At 31.7% G+C, this 24,790-nt stretch overlaps 1 protein-coding gene across 9 annotated transcripts in view; it reads left to right on the top strand.

The window, feature by feature from the left end:
* Positions 1 to 24,790, top strand: part of LOC111702182 (trichohyalin) — a 44,511-nt gene that overhangs the window by 4,289 nt on the left and 15,432 nt on the right. For 6 of the 9 annotated variants that reach the window (XR_002765369.1, XR_002765371.1, XR_002765367.1 and 3 more), the window contains exons 4-13: positions 1,106 to 1,171; positions 2,090 to 2,320; positions 2,851 to 2,956; positions 3,061 to 3,146; positions 6,852 to 6,911; positions 14,049 to 14,145; positions 18,027 to 18,097; positions 18,542 to 18,638; positions 23,690 to 23,713; positions 24,606 to 24,680. Coding sequence is in view for 3 of the 9 variants with exons in the window: in XM_023473792.1 (XP_023329560.1) it covers positions 1,106 to 1,171; positions 2,090 to 2,320; positions 2,851 to 2,956; positions 3,061 to 3,146; positions 6,852 to 6,911; positions 14,049 to 14,145; positions 18,027 to 18,097; positions 18,542 to 18,638; positions 23,690 to 23,713; positions 24,606 to 24,680 (913 nt within the window). In the remaining 6 variants the exon portion in view is untranslated. Of the gene's footprint in view, positions 1 to 1,105; positions 1,172 to 2,089; positions 2,321 to 2,850; positions 2,957 to 3,060; positions 3,147 to 6,851; positions 6,912 to 8,042; positions 8,163 to 12,372; positions 12,551 to 13,227; positions 13,313 to 13,767; positions 13,823 to 14,048; positions 14,146 to 18,026; positions 18,098 to 18,541; positions 18,639 to 23,689; positions 23,714 to 24,605; positions 24,681 to 24,790 lie in introns of those variants that run through there. The other 3 variants (XR_002765368.1, XR_002765372.1, XR_002765370.1) reach the window with 3 other exon arrangements.

The following is a 24,790-nucleotide window of genomic DNA, read 5'->3' as shown; positions in this document are numbered from 1 at the left end:
ACGAAATCATGCATTAACGAAATCATGCATTAACGAAATCATGCATTAACGAAATCATGCATTAACGAAATCATGCATTAACGAAATCATGCATTAACGAAATCATGCATTAACGAAATCATGCATTAACGAAATCATGCATTAACGAAATCATGCATTAACGAAATCATGCATTAACGAAATCATGCATTAACGAAATCATGCATTAACGAAATCATGCATTAACGAAATCATGCATTAACGAAATCATGCATTAACGAAATCATGCATTAACGAAATCATGCATTAACGAAATCATGCATTAACGAAATCATGCATTAACGAAATCATGCATTAACGAAATCATGCATTAACGAAATCATGCATTAACGAAATCATGCATTAACGAAATCATGCATTAACGAAATCATGCATTAACGAAATCATGCATTAACGAAATTATGCATTAACGAAATTTAATTTACTTCTTCTTTAAAAGATAAATTTAAATATTCATTATATTGATGTCAAATTACAGCACAGTCCGAAATCTTTTATTTAGGAAAATATTCCTAATATTCTATATTAAGGAAAATATTCCTAATATTCTATATTTTGGAAAATATTCCTAATATTCTATATTAAGGAAAATATTCCTAATATTCTATATTTAGGAAAATATTCCTAATATTCTATATTAAGGAAAATATTTCTAATATTCTATATTTAGGAAAATATTCCTAATATTCTATATTTTGGAAAACATATTTCAAATATTCTATATTTAGGAAAAATATTCCTAGTATTCTATATTTAGGAAAATATTCCTAATATTCCATATTTTGGAAAATGTTCCTAATACTCTATTTTTAAGGAAAATATTATTAATATTCTAAATTTAGGAAAATATTCCTAATATTCTATATTTACGAAAAAACTCCTAATATTCTATATTTAGGAATATATTTCTAATATTCTATATTTTGGAAAATGTTCCTAATATTATATATTAAGGAAAATATTCCTAATATTCTATATTTTGGAAAACATTCCTAATATTCTATATTTAGGAAAATATTCCTAATATTCTATATTTAGAAAAATATTCCTAATATTCTATATTTAGGAAAATATTCCTGGGAATCTAAAGTCTCCAACTCCTCAAGCGTTTTCTCCCCATACTATAGAGCAGGTTGGATTTTATGTATTTTCACCAGTTTTCTTCCTGCATTCTCACGTATTGTTCCAGTTCGTTTGAAAGGGATTGTCGTCATAATCTGAATATTGACCCTTCATTTAAAGAGAAACATAACCGATTCACAACGGTACCCCTCAAACCTCAATCTAACCAATAATGAAAAGATATGGTCGTTTTTATGGCTTAAAAAATTAGGTAATTTTATAATTTCTCTTCTGCAGTGGTAAGCGATTATTTCAATATAAAGAAGACGGCTTTTGATTTCAATATTGATTTAAATCAAGCTGTTAAACAGCATGGATATATATAAACATAGAAATCAAGAGAAGCTCTCAATTAAAAAGCTTCTCTTTGATTGCTGTAAACTTGCAAATCGAAAAAGCTTGTTAACAATCAAAACTTGAATAAAAAAGTCGTCTTCATTGTATTGATATAATCGCCTACCACTGTATTGTAATCCTGAAGCAAGAAATACGACAAAAACATGGATATCTTATTAATTCATACTAAGCTAACAACGTGTTTATGAGTATCATAGTGAATTCGACTTAACACTCTATAAATGAAAGAAAATAACGCGTACAAGCCCTTTAACTATCATTGATTAAATGTCTACTTTATATTTAAGAACATTAATAAATTAACAACAAAAGTGTGTGAACCATATTGTTGTCTGAATACTTTGTGGTTATTTATAATTGCTGTTCTGTGGGTCTACTCTGTAATAATTGTGGTTTTAACCTTTACATTACCTCAATATATATATTTAAAAATGTATAATTATATTTAGTTTTTCTTTTTTATCTTGCTTGGTAACAAGAAGAGACATGAAAATGGTGTCTAAGTAATAAAGTATCAATTTTGAATCAATGTACTGGAAATAAAGATAATTAATTGTATTTTCTAATTTAGGAGACCTTCGCTCCCTCCCCCCTCAGCAAAGATTTATTCTCCCCTCCCCCACTTGAACCTGTTCAGCTCATTCAACCAGCGCCATTTTCTACCAAGCCATCAGCTGAAGTTCAAAGAAATGCGCGGTTTTCTCCAGAACCGGTTTTCTCAGAGATGCCAGCTGTTCAGCCGATGGAACCGATTGGAATTCCGCTTCAGATGATGCAAAATGGCTTCGCAGAGTTCAGCAAGGTAAGAAAGAAATGGGACTTCGAATTAACAAAAATATCATTTAAAACAATAGAGATATATAATCGCTGATCTTTTATTGCGTTGATGCCCCCCCCCCCCATGCTTTAAAAACCTTATGACGATTGGCGATTAAGTATATATATGAGTCAAATACAATTTGATTTGTACCACCCACTCCCCTTTATATGGTAAAATAATAAAGGGCCGCTGAATGGTGGTGTTTTAACATCTACAATCTTTATAGATTGTGTCGCCATTTTACATTTATTGTTGAATTTATTATCTCAAACTGTTGAATTTATTATCTCAAACTGTTGAATTTATTACCTCAAACCGTCCCAGTTTTTTTCTTTTAAATGTATTATGTTATACAATATATCTATCTTATTTAAAAATCATAATATGTTTCTTTATGTTTTTGAACCATTTTTAGTTTTAAAAAATTTGGTATAAAATGGATTTTTTTTTAATCTTAATTTTTTTTCTTCATGTTGTGTTTTGGCCGCCGAATAATAGGTGGTTTTCTGTAGGATGATAACACGAGTTGCCGGTTACGTCGGCCGGGAGAGTTCAAGCCTAGATCCGGCCGACCTGTTTCACTTCCGGCCGATTTTTCAATAAGTTCTATTCCTTTAGGAGAGTTGAAATTTTTTAAAGTTTTTTAAAAATGTTTATGAACGAGTACAAATAAGTTTCATGTTAAAGAAAATAAGTTCTAAAAACATTTTTCTCTCCTAAAGATTTACCGGAATTGAGTTCACTTCCGGTTAAAAAACCGGAAATGGAATTATTAGCTGAGGAGGAAGAACCTGAGGATTTTTCAACGGTTCGTCTCTAATCAGTTTTTTTAGATTTAGATTTTACCAAGTTATAGATTTGCTATTCTGTAGACAACAAATAACATAGAAACAATAGTTTTCTAACATAAATTCGCATGGTATAAAATTTGCATGGTTTAGAACAATCTATTTATATATAAATATTGAAATGTATATATAACTGAAATGCCCTGTGTTGCCCGTGGAATTAAAAAAAATCTTATTTAAAAAAATGGTGAAAACAAAAATTTTGAAAAAAATTTATAATTTAGCCTATGTTACCCCCGGGAAACCCCTGGGTTCCCTCAAAAATTTCCGCCCATTTGGTCCAGCCGTTTGGCGAGAGATAGGGAACATATATGCGAATTATGCGAATGCCTTGTTTCATTATATTGATTAAATGTTTCTAAAAATACATACAAATTTAAAGTTTGTAATATTTAAAACAAAAACAGTTTAAAACCTTAATCAGCGATCTGCCTCCCTCCTTCCCCCTTTTCTCCCTTTGCTCACTTAAGGGGGGCTGCACCCCCCCCCCCCCCCCCAGCCAGCTCCTGTATCAAATGTAACAAATCTAATTTGAATCATTAATGTCAACCCATAAACTAAATAACAATGATACAAACCTTCAAGTTTGTGGCCGATAATTTAAGCACCCTAAATTCAAGATGGAAGATACCAGAAAATACAATATGTGGGTTTTGAAAAACTTGAGATCGCTATATTTTTAGAATTTTAAGAGACCGTTAGAGTAATTTCAAGAGGCCCTTCATGGAAAGATGGCAATGTCTTACAACGGTATCCTTGAACCTAATCTGTTAAAAATGTTGAAGATAAGATCGTTTTCCTGAATCGTGACACAAAAAGTGTTAGATTTGGATTATTTTTTCGTTGCAATTCTTACTAGACAGAAATGCCCATTTGCAGAGAAACCTCAAATGAAAATAAGCAGTTTAAAGAATCAAAAACATTGATAACTAATTTAAAATTGATCCGACAACGCTTTAAAGGGTACCGTTGTTAATCTTTATATGGAGGATGACTTCAAATTACGCTTACAGCCCCTTTAAGTTGCATTGTATCTACCTGAGTCAGTGTTAATTACTAAATAATGGATCATTTAATTACAACAAACACAAGAACCTTGTTATTTCAAATTTTACGAAAAAACAGGGTGGTAGTTGTGAACAACTTTGACAAAAAAAAATTGTTGATGCATTGGTGTTTTAAAGATATCAGAAATGGTTAATCACTTTTTTTAATTAAGCTACAGGGCTAAAACTTTTATATTTGAAAAGGCCTTGAAAAATGGATATGAAAGCATGTGTCACTGTCATGTTGATATTTGTCAGAAGTAAAAATGACTATATTTGAAAAAATTTTCGACATACTTTTTGAACTTTTTAAAAATCCTCACTTACACCCTAACTATTAAAGTTAGAGGTTTTTTTTTTTAATTAGCAGGCCTTAAAAAGTTGGACTTGGGACATGTATCCCACTCCCCTCTCTCAACTCTAAGGGAACCCCCCCCCCCCCCCATCTATATTAGACAAAATAGCCCAATCAGGATAGGGCACTATTCAATTTGTGAATCAATGCTTTAAATAGCAGGGTATGAACACTGCAGAATATTGAAGAGAATCTAAATTAATCTGTAGATCTGCATAATATAAAGATCGATGCTTGATCCCAGGATTCACATCACGAACGTTCTGATTTCTGTTTTTATTAGTATGCATTTTCCATGACTCACAGAAATTTACTTTCATTTGAATTTTAAAAATCAATTAAATGCAACCCTGCGTAAGAATAGATATATATATTCCACTCATGAAATTACTTTACAAAACCATTAAAATTTATGGAGTCATAAAAGTATTACAGACAGTTTTAACCTAAAGAAGAGGTTGCGTGAGTTTGCATTTTGATTCGGCACGAAGTTATTGAAAGATTTGTTCTTTTTTTTTAAATTTTATAGTGGCTGTTTGCTATCTTAACCCTATCGCCACTGGGATATTTTTTCATCAATATTAGATTGGGGGAATTTTGCACTTAGAGTTAAGATAGGGAATTGTTATTCATGTCCTTAGTCCAACGTTTCAAGGCCTGCACATTGAAAATAGCCCTGTAACTTTAATGGTCAGGGGAGGATTTTTAAAAAGTTTTAAAAGAACGCCCAAAAAATGTTTAGAATTAATTATTTTTACTCTTGACAAACATTAATGTCTGACACATGTTATTACATCCCTTTATTAAGGGCTTTTCAAATTGATAAAATTTAGCCATTTAGCTTAGTTAATAAAAAAAAATTATTAACCATTTCTGTTCTTGAAAAAGTTAAGAAGTTTTAGCATTCTATTGTAAGCTTTTTTTGAGTTATTTAGAAAAAACACAGGGGGGGGGTTGGAAAACGTCCCCTCCCCCCATCGTTGTAGGGTTAAAATTAATTTTCTTTTTCCAATATCTTTAATATTTTAAACTTTTAATTCTGTTAGATCAAACAGTATAAATTATACTATCAGGTTTTAAAGATACAGCAGGGATTTGAAAATGAGTTTATGTGTCCATTTCCTTTGTACAACTTTTTTCCAACTTAAAACCTAAAATTTTTTTGTGAAAAATATTTGTCATAAAAATTATCTACTGAGCATTTTTTTCTAAATTATTTTTACACTTTCTTGATCAGCAGATTTTACCTGAAGTGAGGGGGGGGGGAAGGGATTATCAGACTATTCATATCTCACTTTGGATAGGGGTAGACAATACTAAATTTATTCCGTGTTGTTTCAGCATCATGATTGCATAGATTTAGGAAAATTAGAAAATTAGATGTGAGCTTTTAGTTCCACTTTCATATAACATTTCTCTGAATTTGTATTTTTGAAGATCAATAGCATCAACTCAAATTTGTCGGTCCTTTCTTTTATGCAACATTTGTTCTGTCTATCCAATATTTGCATCTGCGTCAAAATATTTTAAATAACTCTGAATAAAAGATTTTTTGTTACAGAAACTAGGAAATTTCTTTTTTATATATGTTTCTAGCAAAACCTATTATGAGGAGGGGGGGGGGGAACATTATTAATAACAACGCAAGATGTCTCTCAAATGACATGCATAATTGTTGTAGTCTGCATCCTGTCTCACATTCATGCTTGTTGCAGTCTTCAAACAGTCTGTAATGCATGCATAGCTTTTTGCAGCCGGCATGCTTTCTTATATGTGCATGCTTGTTTAAGTCTCCATAGCGCCTAAAGTCTAGAAAGTATTCCTAGTTGTAGTCTGCATGCTTTCTCAAATGCATGCGTGTTGTAGTCTGCATGCGCGCTGTCTCCAATTGCATACTTATTGTAGTCTGCATGCTTAATTAGTTATGAGGAATGTAAATATTATACTTTTAGTTTAAATTTAAATATTTATTAGTCAGAAGTTAAAATTTAATCAATAATTTAAGAGAATTTCAGTAATTATCAATAGCATGAAATCAAATTTTCCATGGGTCTGAAGTAACTAGCTACATTGTAACATTATCAAATACACACAAGATTTATTAAATGTCGTCTTCCTATTCCACAGTTTTATGAGGACCCCTGAATTTTCTGTAGTAGATCTAATACAATACAATACAAACCTAACATCCTCTCCTTATCTCTTATTTCAATGCTTGAACTTATTTTTAGAAATAATCAGATTTCTCATTTTTTTATTTTTAGAATATTGAGATGAAGCAATCTGTTGTAGAGAAATCATTTTCCCAAAACATCTCCTTCGAGGTAGGACGTTTCCAACTACATTGTTAGAAAAAATCTGACGGTTTGATTGAAAAATCGAAGGATCGAAAGCATTATAAAAGTACAAACAAAGTTGTCGTTAATTTTGTTCGGTAATTCGAAAAGGTTCGGATTTTAAAATATTTTTACGATTTCTTTTAACAGTGTATTTTACAAGGGTCGAAAAAAAAACATAGGGATCAATTGTCAACTATTTCAATAAAAATTTCATTAAAAAAAAATTTCTATCAGGGGAACTTTTTTTTGGGCCTTTTTGCATAAATAAGTAGAAAAAATTCTTTACCTAGAGCTTTATTTTTTGCAGAATAAGAACCTTTTCCCTTAATTCTGAATACACCGATTTTATTTTATTTGCAAATTTTTTGGCTCGTAAGATCTAGCGATGAAAACCTTAAAAAAATTAATGTGATATTTGACATTTTTTTTTATGTATTGGTATTTGGGAGTATCAAAATTTAAAAAAAATTAATTATCTGTTTTTGTTTGCATAAGATTGTTTTTGATAACCTATAGATAGGTAATTAAAGTTCTCGTGAAAGATAATGTTTCTTTAAAATCTGCGAAAAGTATGTCAGGGATTGTTGTATGATTGTGTGAATTCATGGAATGCGCGAACTCAGTCGTTGATCTATATAATTGTATAATGATTGACAGTTATGCAGAGAATTTTCAGCTGATTAGATTACACAATAATAACAATATTTAACCTACAAACATTGAAAAATAAGTTTATTTCTTAAAGGAGCAAATAATCTTTAACTTTCCCTCTTTTCCTTTAATGTTTTATGACTAGAAAAGTTTTAAACCTAAAATGGTAAAGAAGAACTAAGCAGATACAGAACAAATTCTTTTTGCCTATTACAGACGTGACTGAAATGTGCTTTTTGTTCGCAAACATTTCTGGACAAAATATTTCAATGAAAATTACGCAATATTTATTTTGTGTCCTATAAAGCTGGGAAATCTACAGGAAATGCGGTAAATTCTGGCGCGTTCCGTAGCTCCTGGCTTAGTAGTACTAACCCCTGCAGCTAGAGGGCAGAAGACGGACCGGTACAGGAAGTGCCAGGTAGAGAGAGTAGAGTTATCTACCTGCCAGTAGCGTGCCGGCCAGCCTACTAGGAGAAAGCAGAACAAAGGAGGAACTCTGGCTATTGTCTCATAATTTTCTCATAAAATGTTGAATAATTTCCAGTTCCCGCTTTCAAGTTACTTCTAACTTCAGATCTACAGGAAAGTTCATGGGTTTTAATAATAACGATTTTTGTCATTAAAAAACACAATTTTGGAAAAACAGCTGATCTCGGATCTCGAAAAGATTGACATGTTTAGGCTGTTGAACAGTGATTGTGTAAACTTATCCCAAATTTTATTCGATCCAAGATATTTGAATTTTCAACAGTCTTAATTGCAAAATACAGATTCAACGTTATACATTTTTTTTGCTTTGGTGAAGACATTTAAGTTTTGCTCCTTGTACTTTAGTTAGGGGGGAAGGGGTTAAACAAATTAATGAGTCGGGGGATAGGAGGGTGGAGAAAAAGTAGTCATATATGCATACTTTTCAGAACATTTATCACTCTGCTGCAGAAGCTTTAACAATCTATTATTTCAGTGTTCAATCACTCCTTTATCCTTTTAGCTTTCCATTTTCCCCCACTTTACAATTTCCCCCTTTTTCCCCTTCCCCCCAAATTCCCTGGGGTTAAATTAAATATCACCCTTGTTTCCCCCTCTTCGCCAACCCTTGTAAAGTATTTGCGCGAACTAAGTTATATAAATATCTATTTTAAAGTCACCTCTTAACAGCAGTGTTATTTTAGATTGACAATCCTCGTGTTCCATCCAACATTCAATATCTATATATAAATTTGGCTTGTCTGTCTCTTTTTTTGTCTCTTGGTATCCAATAAACGTCAAAACGGCTGAACCGATCGGGCTCAAATTTGGCGTGGGACCTCACATGACCCCAGGAAAGGTTTATGGATGCTCAAAAATACAAAAAATTGTGTCCAAAAGTGTTTGATTTTTGTAAAGTTTGAAAATGTGCAAAAAAATATTAGTAAATCTTCGAACTTTTTTGTTGTTGTTTTATACTGTACAAAGAAAAGATGCTTACAGTTACAGATGTGCAACTAAAAGTTAAAATTGAAGCCTAGTATTTGAATACTCTAATTAAACATTTTTGCTTCTTTCAATGAAATCTCGTTAAAAGAGGAGAAAATAAATACCTATATCTACATATCTTCTTTATTAAAATATAAAAAATTAAAATATTTCTTTATAAATATCTTTCTCGAATTTTCGATTTCTGTTTTGCTAATATGAAATGCTGGAACTTTGGAATAAATAATTATCTAGACAGTCCTTTTAGCAATCAATATTTTCCACTTAGGAGCCTTAAGATTTTAATCCTGGTTTTAATAAATAGTGACTTCATTTAAATTGACTTTTCTGAACGTTATTTTTATTTTTTCAATTTAAATGTTTAAAAAGAAGAAAATAAGAAAATCTGAGCTGGGAACGTTAGAATGGATAACGTTTAATCCCTACTGCTTAATCCGAATATCCATGCTTTGGAACTTTTAATTTTAGTTCGTAATCCACTCTTTTTCTCTCTCTTTGGATATCCGTAAATTCTATTGACCAATGACAGCCTTGAAAATAAATTGTATCCAGTGAGAGACGTACCTCCACAATTTCTAACAAATAAAGAACGAACAAATCTGGTTTTTCTTAGAATCAAATTAGTTGATCTAAATAATTAATCTTAAGACCAACATAATCTCGAGATTATGTTAGTCTCGAGAATAACAAAAACAGACGATTAAGCATTAATCCTGATAGCCACCATTTTAAAGTTCCCAGCTCTGTGATCTATTCAGTTTTGAAATTATTTATAAAGTTTTCTCTGAATAAATATTTATGCTGAAGATCGAGAAAGCCAACTATCTGAGAAACAAGGTTGCCATTGTTTTTAAAGTTTGAATAATTTGTCAATTTAAATGTTATAGTTCTTCTATTTTAATTATTCCAAGGATAACAGGAAAGGGACTGAACACTCACCACAAATCTAAATTGTCTAATATATTCATAATATCATAGGTTTGAAATATCAACATAAAGTTTACATCAGGTTTCAAATATATGGGGATTAGAAAATTAAAGTACCCTACTGATTAAAAATCATGGCATTTCATAGTAAAATTGATGATAAGTTCAAAATGACTGAAGTAATTTGTGTAATTGAAAGATTAAAAAGATTGAAAGATCTAATTACTCGGAAAATTGCTGCAAATTTATCACCTCGCCACAAAATGGCGCATTTTCTGCCTTTTTGAAAATTATCAGATTATCAGCTGAGATGGGAGGATGCCGCAGGAAATTCTTAAAAGGGGGGGGGGTCACATCAGACTAAAGTTTATTCTATTTTAGCTTGAATTCTTTCAGGTTTTCCAACACAACTTGTTTGTTGTACAAGAAAAAACCTGATCTCTCTTTGGTATTCACATTTCCAATAATTTGAATTTATGTTACAGTAAAAGAATGGCTATACCTCTATTTAATGTAATACCATTTGTTTCCCTTTTATAAATATTTTCATGTGCACTAAGGGTTCCCAGCGAAATTTTTCGCATTCCGTTCGAAAACATATGGGAAAAATTGCATTCTTTCGCGAAACAGATTCAGGCGAAATTTTTGCATTTTTTTGCGAAAAAGTTTCCTTTTTTCGCGAAACTTTGCATGGTTTTTTTTCTTCAGAACTCATTTTCGTTCGGTGGAAACCCTTACTATGTCTATATAGTTTAATATGTCTGGTCTGTGAGTAATAAGCTTATCATGAACTACAACGTGGTAAAACATCAGTGATCAATCATCTCAGTTAATAGGCTTATTTAGTATTTCAGTCAGGGGAAATTACACCTTCCATATTTACAGAGTTATTTTTTTCATACTACGGTACTTCCCCCCCCCCCCCCTGCGCACTCCCATGACAATTAACATTGTTAAGTACAAAACAATTAACGAAGAAAAATTCTAAAATTCTTATTTAACATATTATTTTTCATTTAAATGTATGAAAATTATTCTCAAATTTCATTTCTAAAAGAGATTACGGTTGTTAAGTTTTAGCTTTAAACAGAATACACAAAACTTCTGAAAAATTTGTAAAAAAATCCTTGATAAGATGAAAACAGTTGCAAGACTAATTTTTGAATCAATCTCTACAGAGCTGAAAACTTTAGAATGGTGGATATCGAGATCAATGCTTTATCTCCTCTTTTTTTAATCTCCAGATAAAATAATGCTTGTTATCCTCTTGTCATAAAGCGCTAGATTAATTAACCGATCGGGATTAAGGACATTTCAGCTCAGATTAACCTAAACCATATTAAGATTGATTTATGAATTTATCTCTACAGATTAACTTAAACCGTATTAAAAGGTTGATTTATGAATTTATCTTTACAGCGTAACTTATCCATATTAAGGTTTATTTTTGAATTAACCTCTACAGATTAACATAAACCGTATTAAGATTGATTTTTGAATTAATCTCTACAGAGTAACTTAAACCGTATTAAGATTGAGTTTTAAATTAATCTCTACAGATTAACAAAAACCGTATTAAGATTGGTTTTTGAATTAATCTCTACAGAGTAACTTAAACCGTATTAAGATTGAGTTTTGAATTAATCTCTACAGAGTAACATAAACCGTGTTAAGGTTGATTTATGAATTAATCTTTACAAAGTAACTTAAACCGTGTTAAGATTAAGTTTTGAATTAATCTCTACGGAGTAACTTAAACCGTGTTAAGGTTGATTTATGAATTAATCTCTACAGAGGAGCTTAAATCTATTAAAAATTAAACTCTGTCCTGTATTAAATATTTAACTGTATAGGACAAATAAGTAAATTATTCATAAAAGCTCTCTAGCGTGACATTTATGCATGTTGTGTTTGTTGTTTAACTTTTTATCTAGTTTTTATTCATCTTCAAGAGACGAGAGAAACAAAGGTGCCCCCTTAACCTCATTTGATAACAGAGTCTAAAGTTACATTCTTCAGAAAACAGTTTTTCTCATTGTTCCTTCCATATATAAATCGCAAAACATTGCGGGATTTCTAAAATATCTATTTTTACAACAATGTTGGGATATACTACAGTGGGACCAATAAAACCGTAGAATAGGAAGACGACATTTGTGTGTGTGTAAGTGTATGTTGTTATCAAGCATAATGTTTATCAGTAGCTAGAAAGCCAAATAATTGAGTAAAATGGTTCGCTGTACTGTACAGACTACAGAGTGTAATACAGTGCACTGCACAATGGATGTGATGTGTTTCATGTTTATTGGAGTATTTTAACCCAAAGCAGTCGTCTTTCTATTCAAAAGTTTTTTTTGGTCTTAAATATTTATGAACTTTAAATGAACAGAGTACAGAATACCAATTCAAGATGGCGCTGGTTTCCAACCCAAACCAAACCGATTCCCTTTCAACATTCAAACAGCGCCTCGTACAGACATCAGCTGGGTCTACGCTGAAGCGGAACTTTAAGCACCATTTCTCATCATCAAAAAACGATAAAAAATCAGTTCAGTGTTTTTCCTCAGGCAAGGGCATTAATTCTGCAAATAGTATGTATTGTGCGCAACCCCACCCCCCCCTCCTCCAGGATTATGACTTGATGTTTGATAACATCTTGTACCGTGAATTGATTTAATGACCAGAGGCAGAAACTTAAAACAAGAAATCTTTAAACCAGGTCTTTTAAACCCAGATTAGCTTTAAAATTTCATTACCCTTTCTAATTGTATTTTGTTTACTCTTATAAGGGACTGAAAGCGTAATTTTAAGTGAACCTCCATGGCAATTCTCGATTCACAACAGTACCCTTAAAAGCTATGTAAGCATGATCACGCAAGAATTAGATATCAATGTTCATAATTTTGAAACTGATTATTTTTATTTGTGGTTTTTTTTCAAAAATGAGTTGGCCATTTCTACTGCAAAAAAACATAGGAATTATTAGAATCAAACGCTGTAAAACCAAAACCAAAAAAATGGAATGATTTTTCACATTATTGATCAGAAAAAGGTTTCAAGAGTACCGTTGTGCATCGAGCGATGTCCTCTTCGCATGGAGGGTTACTTTAAATTACGCTTACATGTACCAACAAACAATCTTTTGTAGTTTTTTTTTTTGGGGGGGGGGGAGCAAAGGACTTAAATAAATTTAAAATTGATGATTCCGATAAACACTTTGCAAATGTTGAAGATGCTTTTGTAGATGAAGAAGTGGTGGAAGAGAGAAGAGGTTTTGTTCCTTCTGATGTGAAAGATCCTGGGAAAAGAGAGTTTTTAACCCAACTTAGGAATTGAATTCAGCAGATTGAAGAACACATCTAAACTTAGATTTATTAATTAAGAGAGACAATGTAACTAGAGGGTTAGAATCTTCAATGTTGCCACACACTTAGTTCTAGGAATCTTAACAAACTGAAGAAATACAGTGGGACCTATAAAAATGTGGAATAGGAAGACGACTGTAAGACTCAACTTCTGATCATAAATAATACAATGTACGACACATACCAAATACAAATATTGCTTTAAAATAACAGAAAATACACATTAGAATGACTAAATGTCGTCTTCCTTTTATCAAAGATTTATGGGGCCCCCTGTATATTTGTTTATATCTTATTTGTATATATGTTTTTATTTGTTGTTTTATTGTCTAAGTTGACATAATTTAAGTTTGTTCTAACTCTCTAGAAATCTCTCAATTATATTTATATGTGTTTATTATCTGCAATGTATAAAACAGTAAGAGAATGTGGATGACGAAAGCGCAAACGAAGAGTTTACTATCAAAACGCAGGGTACAGAAAAAAAATCAAGAAACATGAATCTGAAGAAATAATTGTGAAAATCAAAAAGTGCATTGTTGTAAAAAAGTCGCCATCGTGATCTTATGAGCCAAAAACGCGGTCTGCCATTGATACAAAAACAGTACAGCACTGTGCATCTGCATGTACAGTGCTATACTGTACAGTTAGGGTCGGTGTGTACAGAATTTGCTTTACATATTATATTGTTTTGTTCCAGGGGAGCCAACTTCAGGAATCAGGGAGTAATAGCTCCCTGCTGCAGAAGATAATGACTCCCGCTCCAGTAGAGTATGATACTGGCTCCCTAAAACGCAGTAAGTAAAAAAAAAACTTTAAAAGCTTCTGTCCAAAAAACTAACTTACTAAAAATTGGTAGTTTCAAGTAATTCGCGAGTTTAGATCCGTTTATGCTTAGCTAAAAAAGGACTTGCAGCTTAGGTTGGTTAACGGCATACGATTCTATGTCAAGCTGGTTTACGGCGGAAATAATCGGTGTTTAAATTAACCTACGGCGAATGTCATCTCCATTTCAGTTCAGCCCGGCTACGGCGCTGCGCTTCCTGGATTAATCTAGATGTATCAAAGCACTTGAAATCATTGCATTACCAGGCAGAATAGAATGACTAAGAGTTTAACCCAGGTCTGAGGAGGAGGGGGAGGGATAGGAGAGGGGGGTATGAGAGGGAGAGGATGGGGAGGGGGGGGGGGTTGTTTGGTCTAGTGAGATGTGTGTGTGTGTGGTAAACAGTGAGTCCCGATAAACAAGTTATTAAACCAGAGTTAGAAACTTTTGTTTAAGTTGGCGCTAATCTACACGCCTCACATTCTAGGTCGCAGATGAGACTTTTCTTGAATTGAAGCGATTAAGTGCCTGAGGTCTGCAGTACAGCAGTATTCAGTTAGATTCAAATCAATATATATATAAAGATGATAAATTTTATGCGACATTATTGTTACGACTTTGTGACCTCGTAGCTCCTCTAAGTTTCATTTTACGCCAAGTATGAGACAGGCAAATCTATCCGATTACAAAACATTTTAGTTCTTCTCAATATCTCTTGAATCAAAGAAGTTATGATTGAAAACAAATAATTTTTCAATCTCACGTGAAATTTACTGTAGTTTGACGTTAAAACGCATGCCTTAAAGGAACTGTAAAGGATAAATGAAAGGGGGTATAGGATGAAACCTGAAAATCTCAGGCGTTAAACGATATATATAAAAACGTCTATCTGATGTTCCTGTCTCGAGAAATTGATATAAAACTGTGCAGTCAAATTTATACGGAAATTCATATATATACAATTTTCGTATAAATTTCACACAGTTTTAATCAATTTCTCGAGACAGGAACATCTGAAAGATTTCTTACAGGTATCGTTCAACGCCTGAGATTCTCAGGTTTTATACTTTACCCCCTTTCATTTATCCTTTACAGTCCCTATAAATCTATTTGTTCAGGCTTTGTTTGTTCCTCTCCGCAAGTCAGAATCAGCCAACCATTTTCTTTTTTTATATATTTAAATATATGCACATGTGACTTAAGCGCGATCCCAATCATTCAACATTTTTAGCCTTAGCCATTTTTATAAAAAATTTTGCCTTTTTGTTTCCTAATCTCTAGAATAGGATGAGAAATACTGGAAAACTTTATCATAAAATTAAATATTCAAATACCAAGAAAGCATCTGTAAAGTTAAACATAATTTAACTTTATGTAGGGAAAAGGAATACATTTAATGTTAAAAATAATATAATTAACTTTTAAACAAACAAACAAAATATGAAAAAATGTGAAAATACAAAAAAGTGTTTAACCAAATGCATGTTAAAACATGGATGTTGGCATAGAAAATAACACCCAATTAGAATAACCAAATACCCCTACCTCCGCCGGGCCCCCTCCCCCATAAATGGTTAACATGCTGCAAAGAGAAGTATTTGCTTTGAAGGTTCATGTTTAATTTGAGGGGAAATAATTAGAAGTTTTTGCTGCATTGTTAAAGAAGAGTTACAGAGGGGAGGAAAATCAGTTTTGAAAAAAACTANAGGGGTGGGTTAGAGGGGTCGTTGGTTTACGACTTGTAGTTAAAATAAAGTGCAATGAGTTGCATAAAACAGTGTTACAGTTATAATTTAGATGGACGGCTTGGTAATATAATAATTAACAGAACTTTATAGCTTAAAAGCATAAATAAGTTTTTCAACTCCAAATTCTTAAAGGAATATTGGCGCTTGGCCTTAATCATCCAAGGTGCATTGTCATTGGAAGGAACTTTGTAACTTGGAGTTTGGACCAAATCATACAAAGTTTCATAGGCATTTGGCCCTAATGGTCCAATGATACATTTGTACGTACAGTACGTGGTCTTTATCATCAAAAGGAACATTGACACATGGACTAAATCATCCATATGAACTATGGCATTTGGACCTGATCTTCCAAAGGTTCATTGGCATTAGGCCCTAAGCATACAAAGGAATAATATCCCTTTGACCTAATCATCGAAAGGCACATAAGCACTTGGCCCTAGTCATCCAAAGGTATATTTGGAATTGGTCTCTATTATCCAAAGGAACAATGGCACTTGGTCATTATCATCCAAAGGAATATTTGCTCTTGTTTCAAGTCATTCAAAGGAACGATGGCACTTTGCCCTGATTATCCAAAAGTATCATATAATGCATCCAAAGGAACAATAGCACTTATATCTATTATCATCCAAAGCATCTTACTTTGGCACTTGGACCTAATCATCCATGCATAGGAACATTGGCACTTAAGTCCTTGACTATCTGAAGGAACGATGGCACTTTGCCCTGATTATCCATTAGATTGCAAAACCACGCTGACAACCCTGTTTATTATGTTAGATGACCTGTGATGAGGTTTTGTGTTGCACCTTAATTGCTCTTGTCATTAATTTAGCTGGGATCAGTAAGCTATCTCTCTATCTATGTATCTTATCTATCTATCTATCTTCTAACAATAAATCAATAATAAGAGCAGCTTCTCAGTTTTCATATTTATTAGGGAGTGTTTGCGAAAAATGAAAGAGGCCGTACAGGCTTACGGCGAAAAATAATCGGCTTTGATTCGAAAAATAATCGATGACTATTGTTTGTAATATCTGAATGATTTGTTTGAAATTAAATTGATTTTTTACGATCCGAGTCGTATAATGAATCTTTCTGAATTTGAATGGACGCTGAGTTCTTCAGTATAAGTCGTTTTTAATAATTTTGTCCTTTTAGACGAAACAGAAAGAAGTAGAATTAGTAGCGAACAAAAGCGATTATTTTCCTTTCATTTTTCTCGAACACTTCCTTTAATAAAAATTGTTTCTGATTGCTCCCCTCAGTTCATAAATATGGTTAATCTATCTATCTAAGTAACTATCTATCTATATATTTCTGATATCTATATTCTATATATTTATCTTTATAAAGAGGAATGTAAGAACCGATTAAACCAAACTAAGAAGTATCTTAACATTCCTATTAAACAGCATTTCCCGCTCTTAACATCAATACAATCCACATAAAAAACCGCCATATAAACTTTAACAAATTCATTCTATCTACACTACACGGTGAGCCAAAAAAAAACGGGTTAATGATTACCTATCTTTACTACATACTAGCTTAAAAACCCAGCGTTGCCATGGTTTTTTTTAGTTACTCTCGGTTTTTACCCGCGCTTGGTCGTAAATTATGATTTTTGCTATTTTTTTTTGGAGTGAACTCATTAAGAAACTCAAAACCAAACTAAGACATTCCCGTAGTTTTCACGAGTTCCCAAATCAATCAAGGGGTTCATGATTTATGATCGGACATACAAACAGACAAACAAAGATTACTACTTTTCATATATTTTATATAGATACCTATATATGTATAATTTATCTATCTATCTAACTACCTATACCGTCTAACGATCTCTTTATAGTTACATATACCATCTTTATCTATATTGAAATCTTTCATGTACTTATCTATCTATCTTTTCTTATATCTATCTATCTATTTATCCATATATTTATCCATCTATTTATCTATGTATTTATCTATATCTATCTATCAATCTATATATCTGTCTATCTATCTATTTACCTATCTATCTATGTAACTATCTATCTATATATATATATCTATCTATCCCTCTATCCTTCTATCTTTATATCTCTTTATCTAGGGGACCCTAGGAAGATGTTTACTGATTCTTCCTTCTATAGTGCTAAACATCATCCTACTGTAGCAGATCAGGTAGATTGTACTGTACTGTACAGGAGTGTACTGTACTGTACTGTACTGTACTGTAATGTACTGTATTGTACTGCACTGGAGTGTACTGTACTGTACTGTACTGTACTGTACTGTACCGTACTGTACTGTACTGTACTCTACTGTACAGTACTGTACTGTACAGTACTGTACTGTACTGTACTGTACTGTACTGGACTTATTTGTACTGTGTACTATTCTGCATTAGAAATTTAGGCTATATGCTCACGGTAAACTAGAGGTTCTGGTTGAAAGTATAAGTGAGTCTTAACTTTAGTACCCATTTTCACCCATTATATTATAGATTTATTTATTTAAGTGTACAAGGACTCTAACGCTATTTTTTACGGAGTTTGAATGAGAGGTCAAAATATTCTAAAAGAGACAGTTAGTTTTACGTGTACTACAAGAGCCAGTTATTCCCAGGTTGAAATGGCGCACAAGCTGACCAGCGCGCTGTTTAAAGATGAGAACAAGAAAAGCAAAGGACAACAGATGTACATGAACAGAGCCCAGAATGCAGGTATTTCGTTGTTTTAGTGGATTTCGTTAAATTCGTTAATTTCGTTAGTTTAGTTAAATGTTGTAGTAACTTTAACGATTAGGGTGGGGGCAGGGGGGGGGTCAATTAGATACTTGTTATATGACGCAATGTATTGTATGTATATAGGATAGATATAGTTGTATAGGTGGGTAAAAATAAGTTTAGCTAATCCTGATTCCTGGCCTTAACCATTTAAATAGATTTATGATTTACAAAGACTGTATACGCCCTAGGATATGCGTACAGAGACAAATTTACGCATATTGACGCATATTTTACTCCCAGGACCCTGACCCGGAAAAGACTAGTTTTCTACGTAGCAACGTGCTAGAATCCAGATATGTATCTGAAAACGTGCAAGAAACCAAATATGTATCTGAAAACGTGCTAGCAACCAGATATGTATCTGAAAACGGGATAGAAACCAGATATGTATCTGATAACGTGCTAGAATCCAGATATGTAACTGAAGACGTGCTAGAATCCGGATATATGTAACTGAAAACGTGCTAGAATCCAGATATGTATCTGAAAACGTGCTAGAATCCAGAGGGAAAGTCCCCCCCTTTCCCCCTTCCCATAAGTTGCCACTAAAATTATGTCTGAATTGTATAAAAAAAGCGTTCTACGAAACGTGCTACAAACTAAAGAGAAACGTGAAAACGTGCGCAAACAACGGGAAATTATAAGTTATTATAAAAAATATTTTATAACCAGTTCTATATTTCTACAAATATTAGGACTCCAGTAAATATAGATAAATAAAAATGTTCTAGGAATGAATAATTGATATAGTGTAAAAACATGCTTTATTTTCAATTCAAACAGACTCAATTTAATCTTTTAGTTCTTGTTTCATAAGAAAGTACTGTTATCCTTTCTTTTAATTTTTTATTCCAATTTGTTATCACTTCTTTACTTTTTCCTCTTTCTCCTTAGCATCCCGATACCCAAGGTAATAATGCAAGGAAAGTTATTCAGAAGTGTACGCATCTTTTGTACTGCAGTTTACTGTCTCTGGGCGGTAATGTAAGCACAAGACGGATGTCGAAGCCCGTCATGGGATCCATCTTTCACATAAAAAATCAATGAAATAATCTGGTCATAGGAAACTCTTATGTGAATTATCGAAATTATCCAAATTTAATGCTTTTAACCTCCTCGGATACTAAAGGAACACTGATGCATCTAGTCTTGTTTACAAATTCCACCCAGAGAGAACTAGTTTCAATTTGTACGCAGAGTATACACACCTGCAATTAACTTTCCTTGCATTATAACCATGCCTATACCAGTCCCTGCCTGCCCCCCTCCCCTCTCCCTAAGCATATAACCCCCCCCCCCAATCCTCCCTTCATTTAATCAATGTCTAACATAAATGGATTGAATCAAAGCACGGATTAGCTTGCGCACGAGCTGTATGTATGTAATAGCGCGCTTAGTACAAATAGATAGATAGATAGATAGATAGATAGATAGATAGATAGATAGATAGATAGATAGATAGATAGATAGACAGATAGATAGATGAAGCTGAATGTCAGATATGTTGAAGATAATCAACTGATTGTAATAAATTGAAATATTTGAAGGGAAAAAATCATTTATTTTTCTAGAAATATAAATCATTTCAATCCTATTCTATTCTTTTCAAGCTTCATGATTTCATCTTAAAAGGACGTAAATTAATTTTCAGTAAGCTCAATATTTATAAATTTATAGATGTCCGATCTCCAGCAGATACTCTTTAAATCTGTGTCTTATCAAAAAGGGAGATATCCCTGTTTTTTCATTTCAAAATTATTTGTTTTTAATTTTGGTTCTATACAACGTGAATTGTTGATTTATGCATGTAAGAGGAAAGGAAGGAAATATTGAAAAAAAAATATCTTTAAATGGATGAACACTTGAAATTACGTGGATAGTCCCTTTAAGCTAACAATCATTACCCTTATACAGTTATGTTCTGAAACAAACAAAACTTGTAAAGCAATAAATAGTGTGATATCTGGCCCCATTTTTTAATTTTGGAAAATATTTGCCAGTTTAATATGCGCTCTTTAAAGAATACTTTCCGATGTTTCTTTTTAAGAGTAGAAAGTTGATATTGTGGGGTGTTAAGTATCAAAATATTTACCTGGAATATTAAAGATTTCATGTTATCAGGGAATGTATTAAATATGTGAAAATAAATATTTTGATAAGTCAGTTTAAATTTTGAATAAACATAATTTGTTATTTTAATTTCATACATCATCACAATTTTTAATAATCAAGGATAATTAGATTTTTTTTTTAAATCATTGCTTAGAATTAAATTATAAACTATATGCAAACAATTATTTATTTATCACTGATAGTGATGTAGCTGAAACCTAAAGTTAAGAAAATAATGCAATTTTTAATAATTTTTTTTAGTTCCTTTTATTCACATTATGTACTTATTTACTGAACCAAAAATAATTTGCTTAAAGGGGCTGATAAATGTTTTTGTGGTAACCCTCTGTTTATATTGCTGCACGCCGTATGTCCGATTTACAACAGTACTCGATCTTTGTCTGATCACTGATAAATGAGACAAACTTTTTTTGGCTAAAGTTGTTCATTTTTAATTGCGCCTTTGCTTAAAAGTAATTTCTGGATTTATGCAGCAGGGACAATAAAGGAAATTGTCAGAAATTAACAAAATGGAAAAATTGAAGGATTCTTCTTGAAAAATTTAAGGCAAAATTAAGTGGAATTGGTTTGTTTACACCACATAATTGCTGTGCCTAATATTCAGTGGACTATTTAAAGTCATCTTGAGTCTAAATGTCGTCTTCCTATTCCAGAGTTTTCTGGTTCTAACTGTATGTTAAAGATATCTTCTTTTCTTAAGTTAAGTTGGCAATGGGATACCTAATTTAGTGTTTTACTAAAACTATTCACAACTGAGGGAGAACGAGTGGGGATCTTTTTTACAACAGTTTAAACTATAAAAATGTAAAGATGTGTTACATGGCTATTTTTACTAGCTTTTTGTTAAACTTTCATGGATATATCAGAGACATAACTTCTTGATTTAATGGGTGTATCATGTGCACAGTATGCTATTATACTAGACCTCTTTTTTAAATAAAACAGAAATTATAAGTTATATTACGATATAGTATTCAAATTATTGACATTTTTAGAAAAATTAATAAATAATAATTATAATTATTATTATAAAGCCGAACGCTGAAAGAATTTTGCTGTGAATAGTTAATGGCATTATTCATTAATAAGACAATAAAATAATAAATATTTATGTAAATACTTTTGTTTTATTTGAAGAGATTTCTATTATTGTAATCTTGGATTATAATCGCATTGAAATGCACACGGCGCACTACACGAATATAAACGAAACGAAACGCGTATTCAGAAATTTATATAATACATCATTTTTCAGAAGCAGACAAAATAATTCAATGAATTTCAATGAAATTAAATAAATTTTTATGTAAAATTTTTAATTTTTTCTTCATCCTCAGTATTGGCGTAACAAATAGAACATTTATATATTTTTATATTTAAATATTTTTTAATGGTCCTTGCGTTCTGCTATATAGGAAGGAGCGTATAGATGAAAGATTAAGATTGTGTGTATTATAGGGGGAGGGGGGAAGGTAGGGGGAAATTGTAATATTGAATGTTTCTTAAAATTTTTCGGATATTTATCGATATCAGAAAAATTACACCTGAAAAACGTATTGTTTCAATACAAGAATCAGTTTTCGTTAAAATTTTAAAATTTAAAAAGATAATATATCCGCCCCTGAAATACAGAGAATTTGCACGTGCAAAGTGCAAAAAGTAAATTTTAAAGATGCATTCAAAGAGAGTCATTAAACATGATAGAAAAATGATAAATTTAAAGTATATAAATAATTATGTTTGTTTTTAAATTCCCTTTTCGTAAAACTAATTGAGGGAGAAGGGGTATGGGGGACACAGTGGGGTATTTTAGGGGGTCATGGGGTGGATGACTGGTTTTAGTTACAATGCTTCTCTTAAAATGCATATGTCTTGTGTTTCATTGTGAGAATTGACAAAATGAATAAATTCTGATAATCTTTTCATTAACAAACATTGTATTAATTGTAGCTTGAATTGATTTATAATGATTTCAATTTATAATTACTTTTCCCGTTCATATATTTATCCTTGAATGGATCCTGTAATCCCACAATATATTTAGATGTCGTCTTTGTTACATCGAGCTTTTTGGAAGAAAAACATATATCTATAGCAAAAGCACAAGAAAGTACAGGGGTTTCAGGATAATCTAAACGTATAAATAGATTCTAACAGCCATATAGAAAGATGTAATTGCTCCAGCAGCACTCAAAACCATTGATATAGTCAATAGTTTTCAATGAAATAGCGGGGTTTCGGTCGAAATTTTAACTAAAACATAATAGGTTTATGGAATAAATTCATTTTGTCTGAAACCTCCCCCCCCCCCCCATAATACCCAACTGTGTGGGGTTCACTTCGCATAGGAATGTTAAAAGCAATTTAACTTTTTATCCGGTTTTAGAATTTTAATGATTATATTTTCTATATTATTCAATAGAAGTCAAACACTGAGAATTATAAAAACAATTATTTACTCAAGGCCGCACAGGAAAATTAAAGTTTAAATGTAACCGTGACCTCACGTGACCTCACGTGACCTTTCATGAAAAGTGTCAATGCCCGATTCCCAACTGTACTCTTAAAATCTTTATTTGGTCAACAATGTTTAAAATTGTTTATATCTGATGGTTGCTTTATGTTTTCCTGCAGTAGTTAATTTTGTAGAAAACCTCAATTGAAAATAAACAGGAGTAAAAATGATAAACATTGATATCTGTAAACTTTATCAGACAAGGGTTTAAGGCCTTGCCTTGCCATCTATACATGGAGAGCCACTCGAAGTTACGCTTACAATCCCTTAAAATAAAAATAAATATTTAAAAAATTTAATATTGTTATTATTTGTATTACTGTACACCCTTTTTTAGGACAATGGGTACATAAACTCCATGGTTAGTATATGTTTAAATAATCTGGTAACCTTTTCAGTTCATCATAAAGTTGTTTGAATTTATATTTTTCCTAGCTACACTTTTAGACTTACAACTTATGATATAAAGGATATTCATATGCATGATAAACAAGCCTTAGAAGAAAGTCAAATGTTTGCTTTTTCCTNAGAAAAATAAACGTGCTTTCTTAAATGGTTGCTTTTTTAATTTCTAAACGATTAATTACATTTTTAAGTTTCGTTTAAGCAAAGTATCTGTGCATTTTTGGCTTAAACGCGCATGACTCTGGCTTGATAAATTTCCATGCATTAAATTTTCCATATTTTCTTTAAAAAATGGAAAACCTTTTTGATGCAAAATCAACTTTGAGTTTTAAGAAAAAATGCATTTTTTGTGACAAGTTGTAAGTCATAATTTTTTAAATGGAACGTGCTTATTTCTGAATTGTTTATATTTGTACCATATTATTATTTATCTTATTGCATGGAATTCAATATAAATGCATGCATGTATTTACAATCATTAAATTAGAATTTTTCAATCCAAAAACAAAAATCATAATATTAATGCATGGTTAAATATTTAAATTCATAAAAGTATGTTAAAAATATTTAACACATTTTTAAAAATAAATTTATCACAATGCTAAAAAAAATCTAGCACAATGTTAAAAATGTTTATAACAACGTTGAGAATAGCTCAATGATGAAAATATGTAACGTTAAGAAAAATTTTCAAAATCGTCCGCAAGGATAAAAATATCGAAAACAGGATTTGAAGAATGATTATGACTTGCTCTAAAAAAGTTTGATTATGACTGGAAACATAATTATTAAAGACACAAAAAGATAATTAATTTTTATAAAAATGTTGAATTGTGTTCTCTGTTCAGGAGATGGTGATGATTATGATGATCAACCAAAGCATGCTTCAGTTCCTAACCTCAAGCTTGTTATGAACCCTGAAGGTAATAAATACCATTATATACAGCTGCGGTGTATGCGCAGTCTAACCCAGAACTTCGGAGACATCAAATACATTTATAAAATGTCGTTTTCTAATCCTACTAATAATGTA

The sequence above is a fragment of the Eurytemora carolleeae genome, unplaced genomic scaffold (assembly GCF_000591075.1).
Source record: "Eurytemora carolleeae unplaced genomic scaffold, Eaff_2.0 scaffold367, whole genome shotgun sequence".
NCBI classification, from domain to species: Eukaryota; Metazoa; Arthropoda; class Copepoda; order Calanoida; family Temoridae; genus Eurytemora; species Eurytemora carolleeae.
This window is presented reverse-complemented; position numbering and strand designations above follow the sequence as displayed.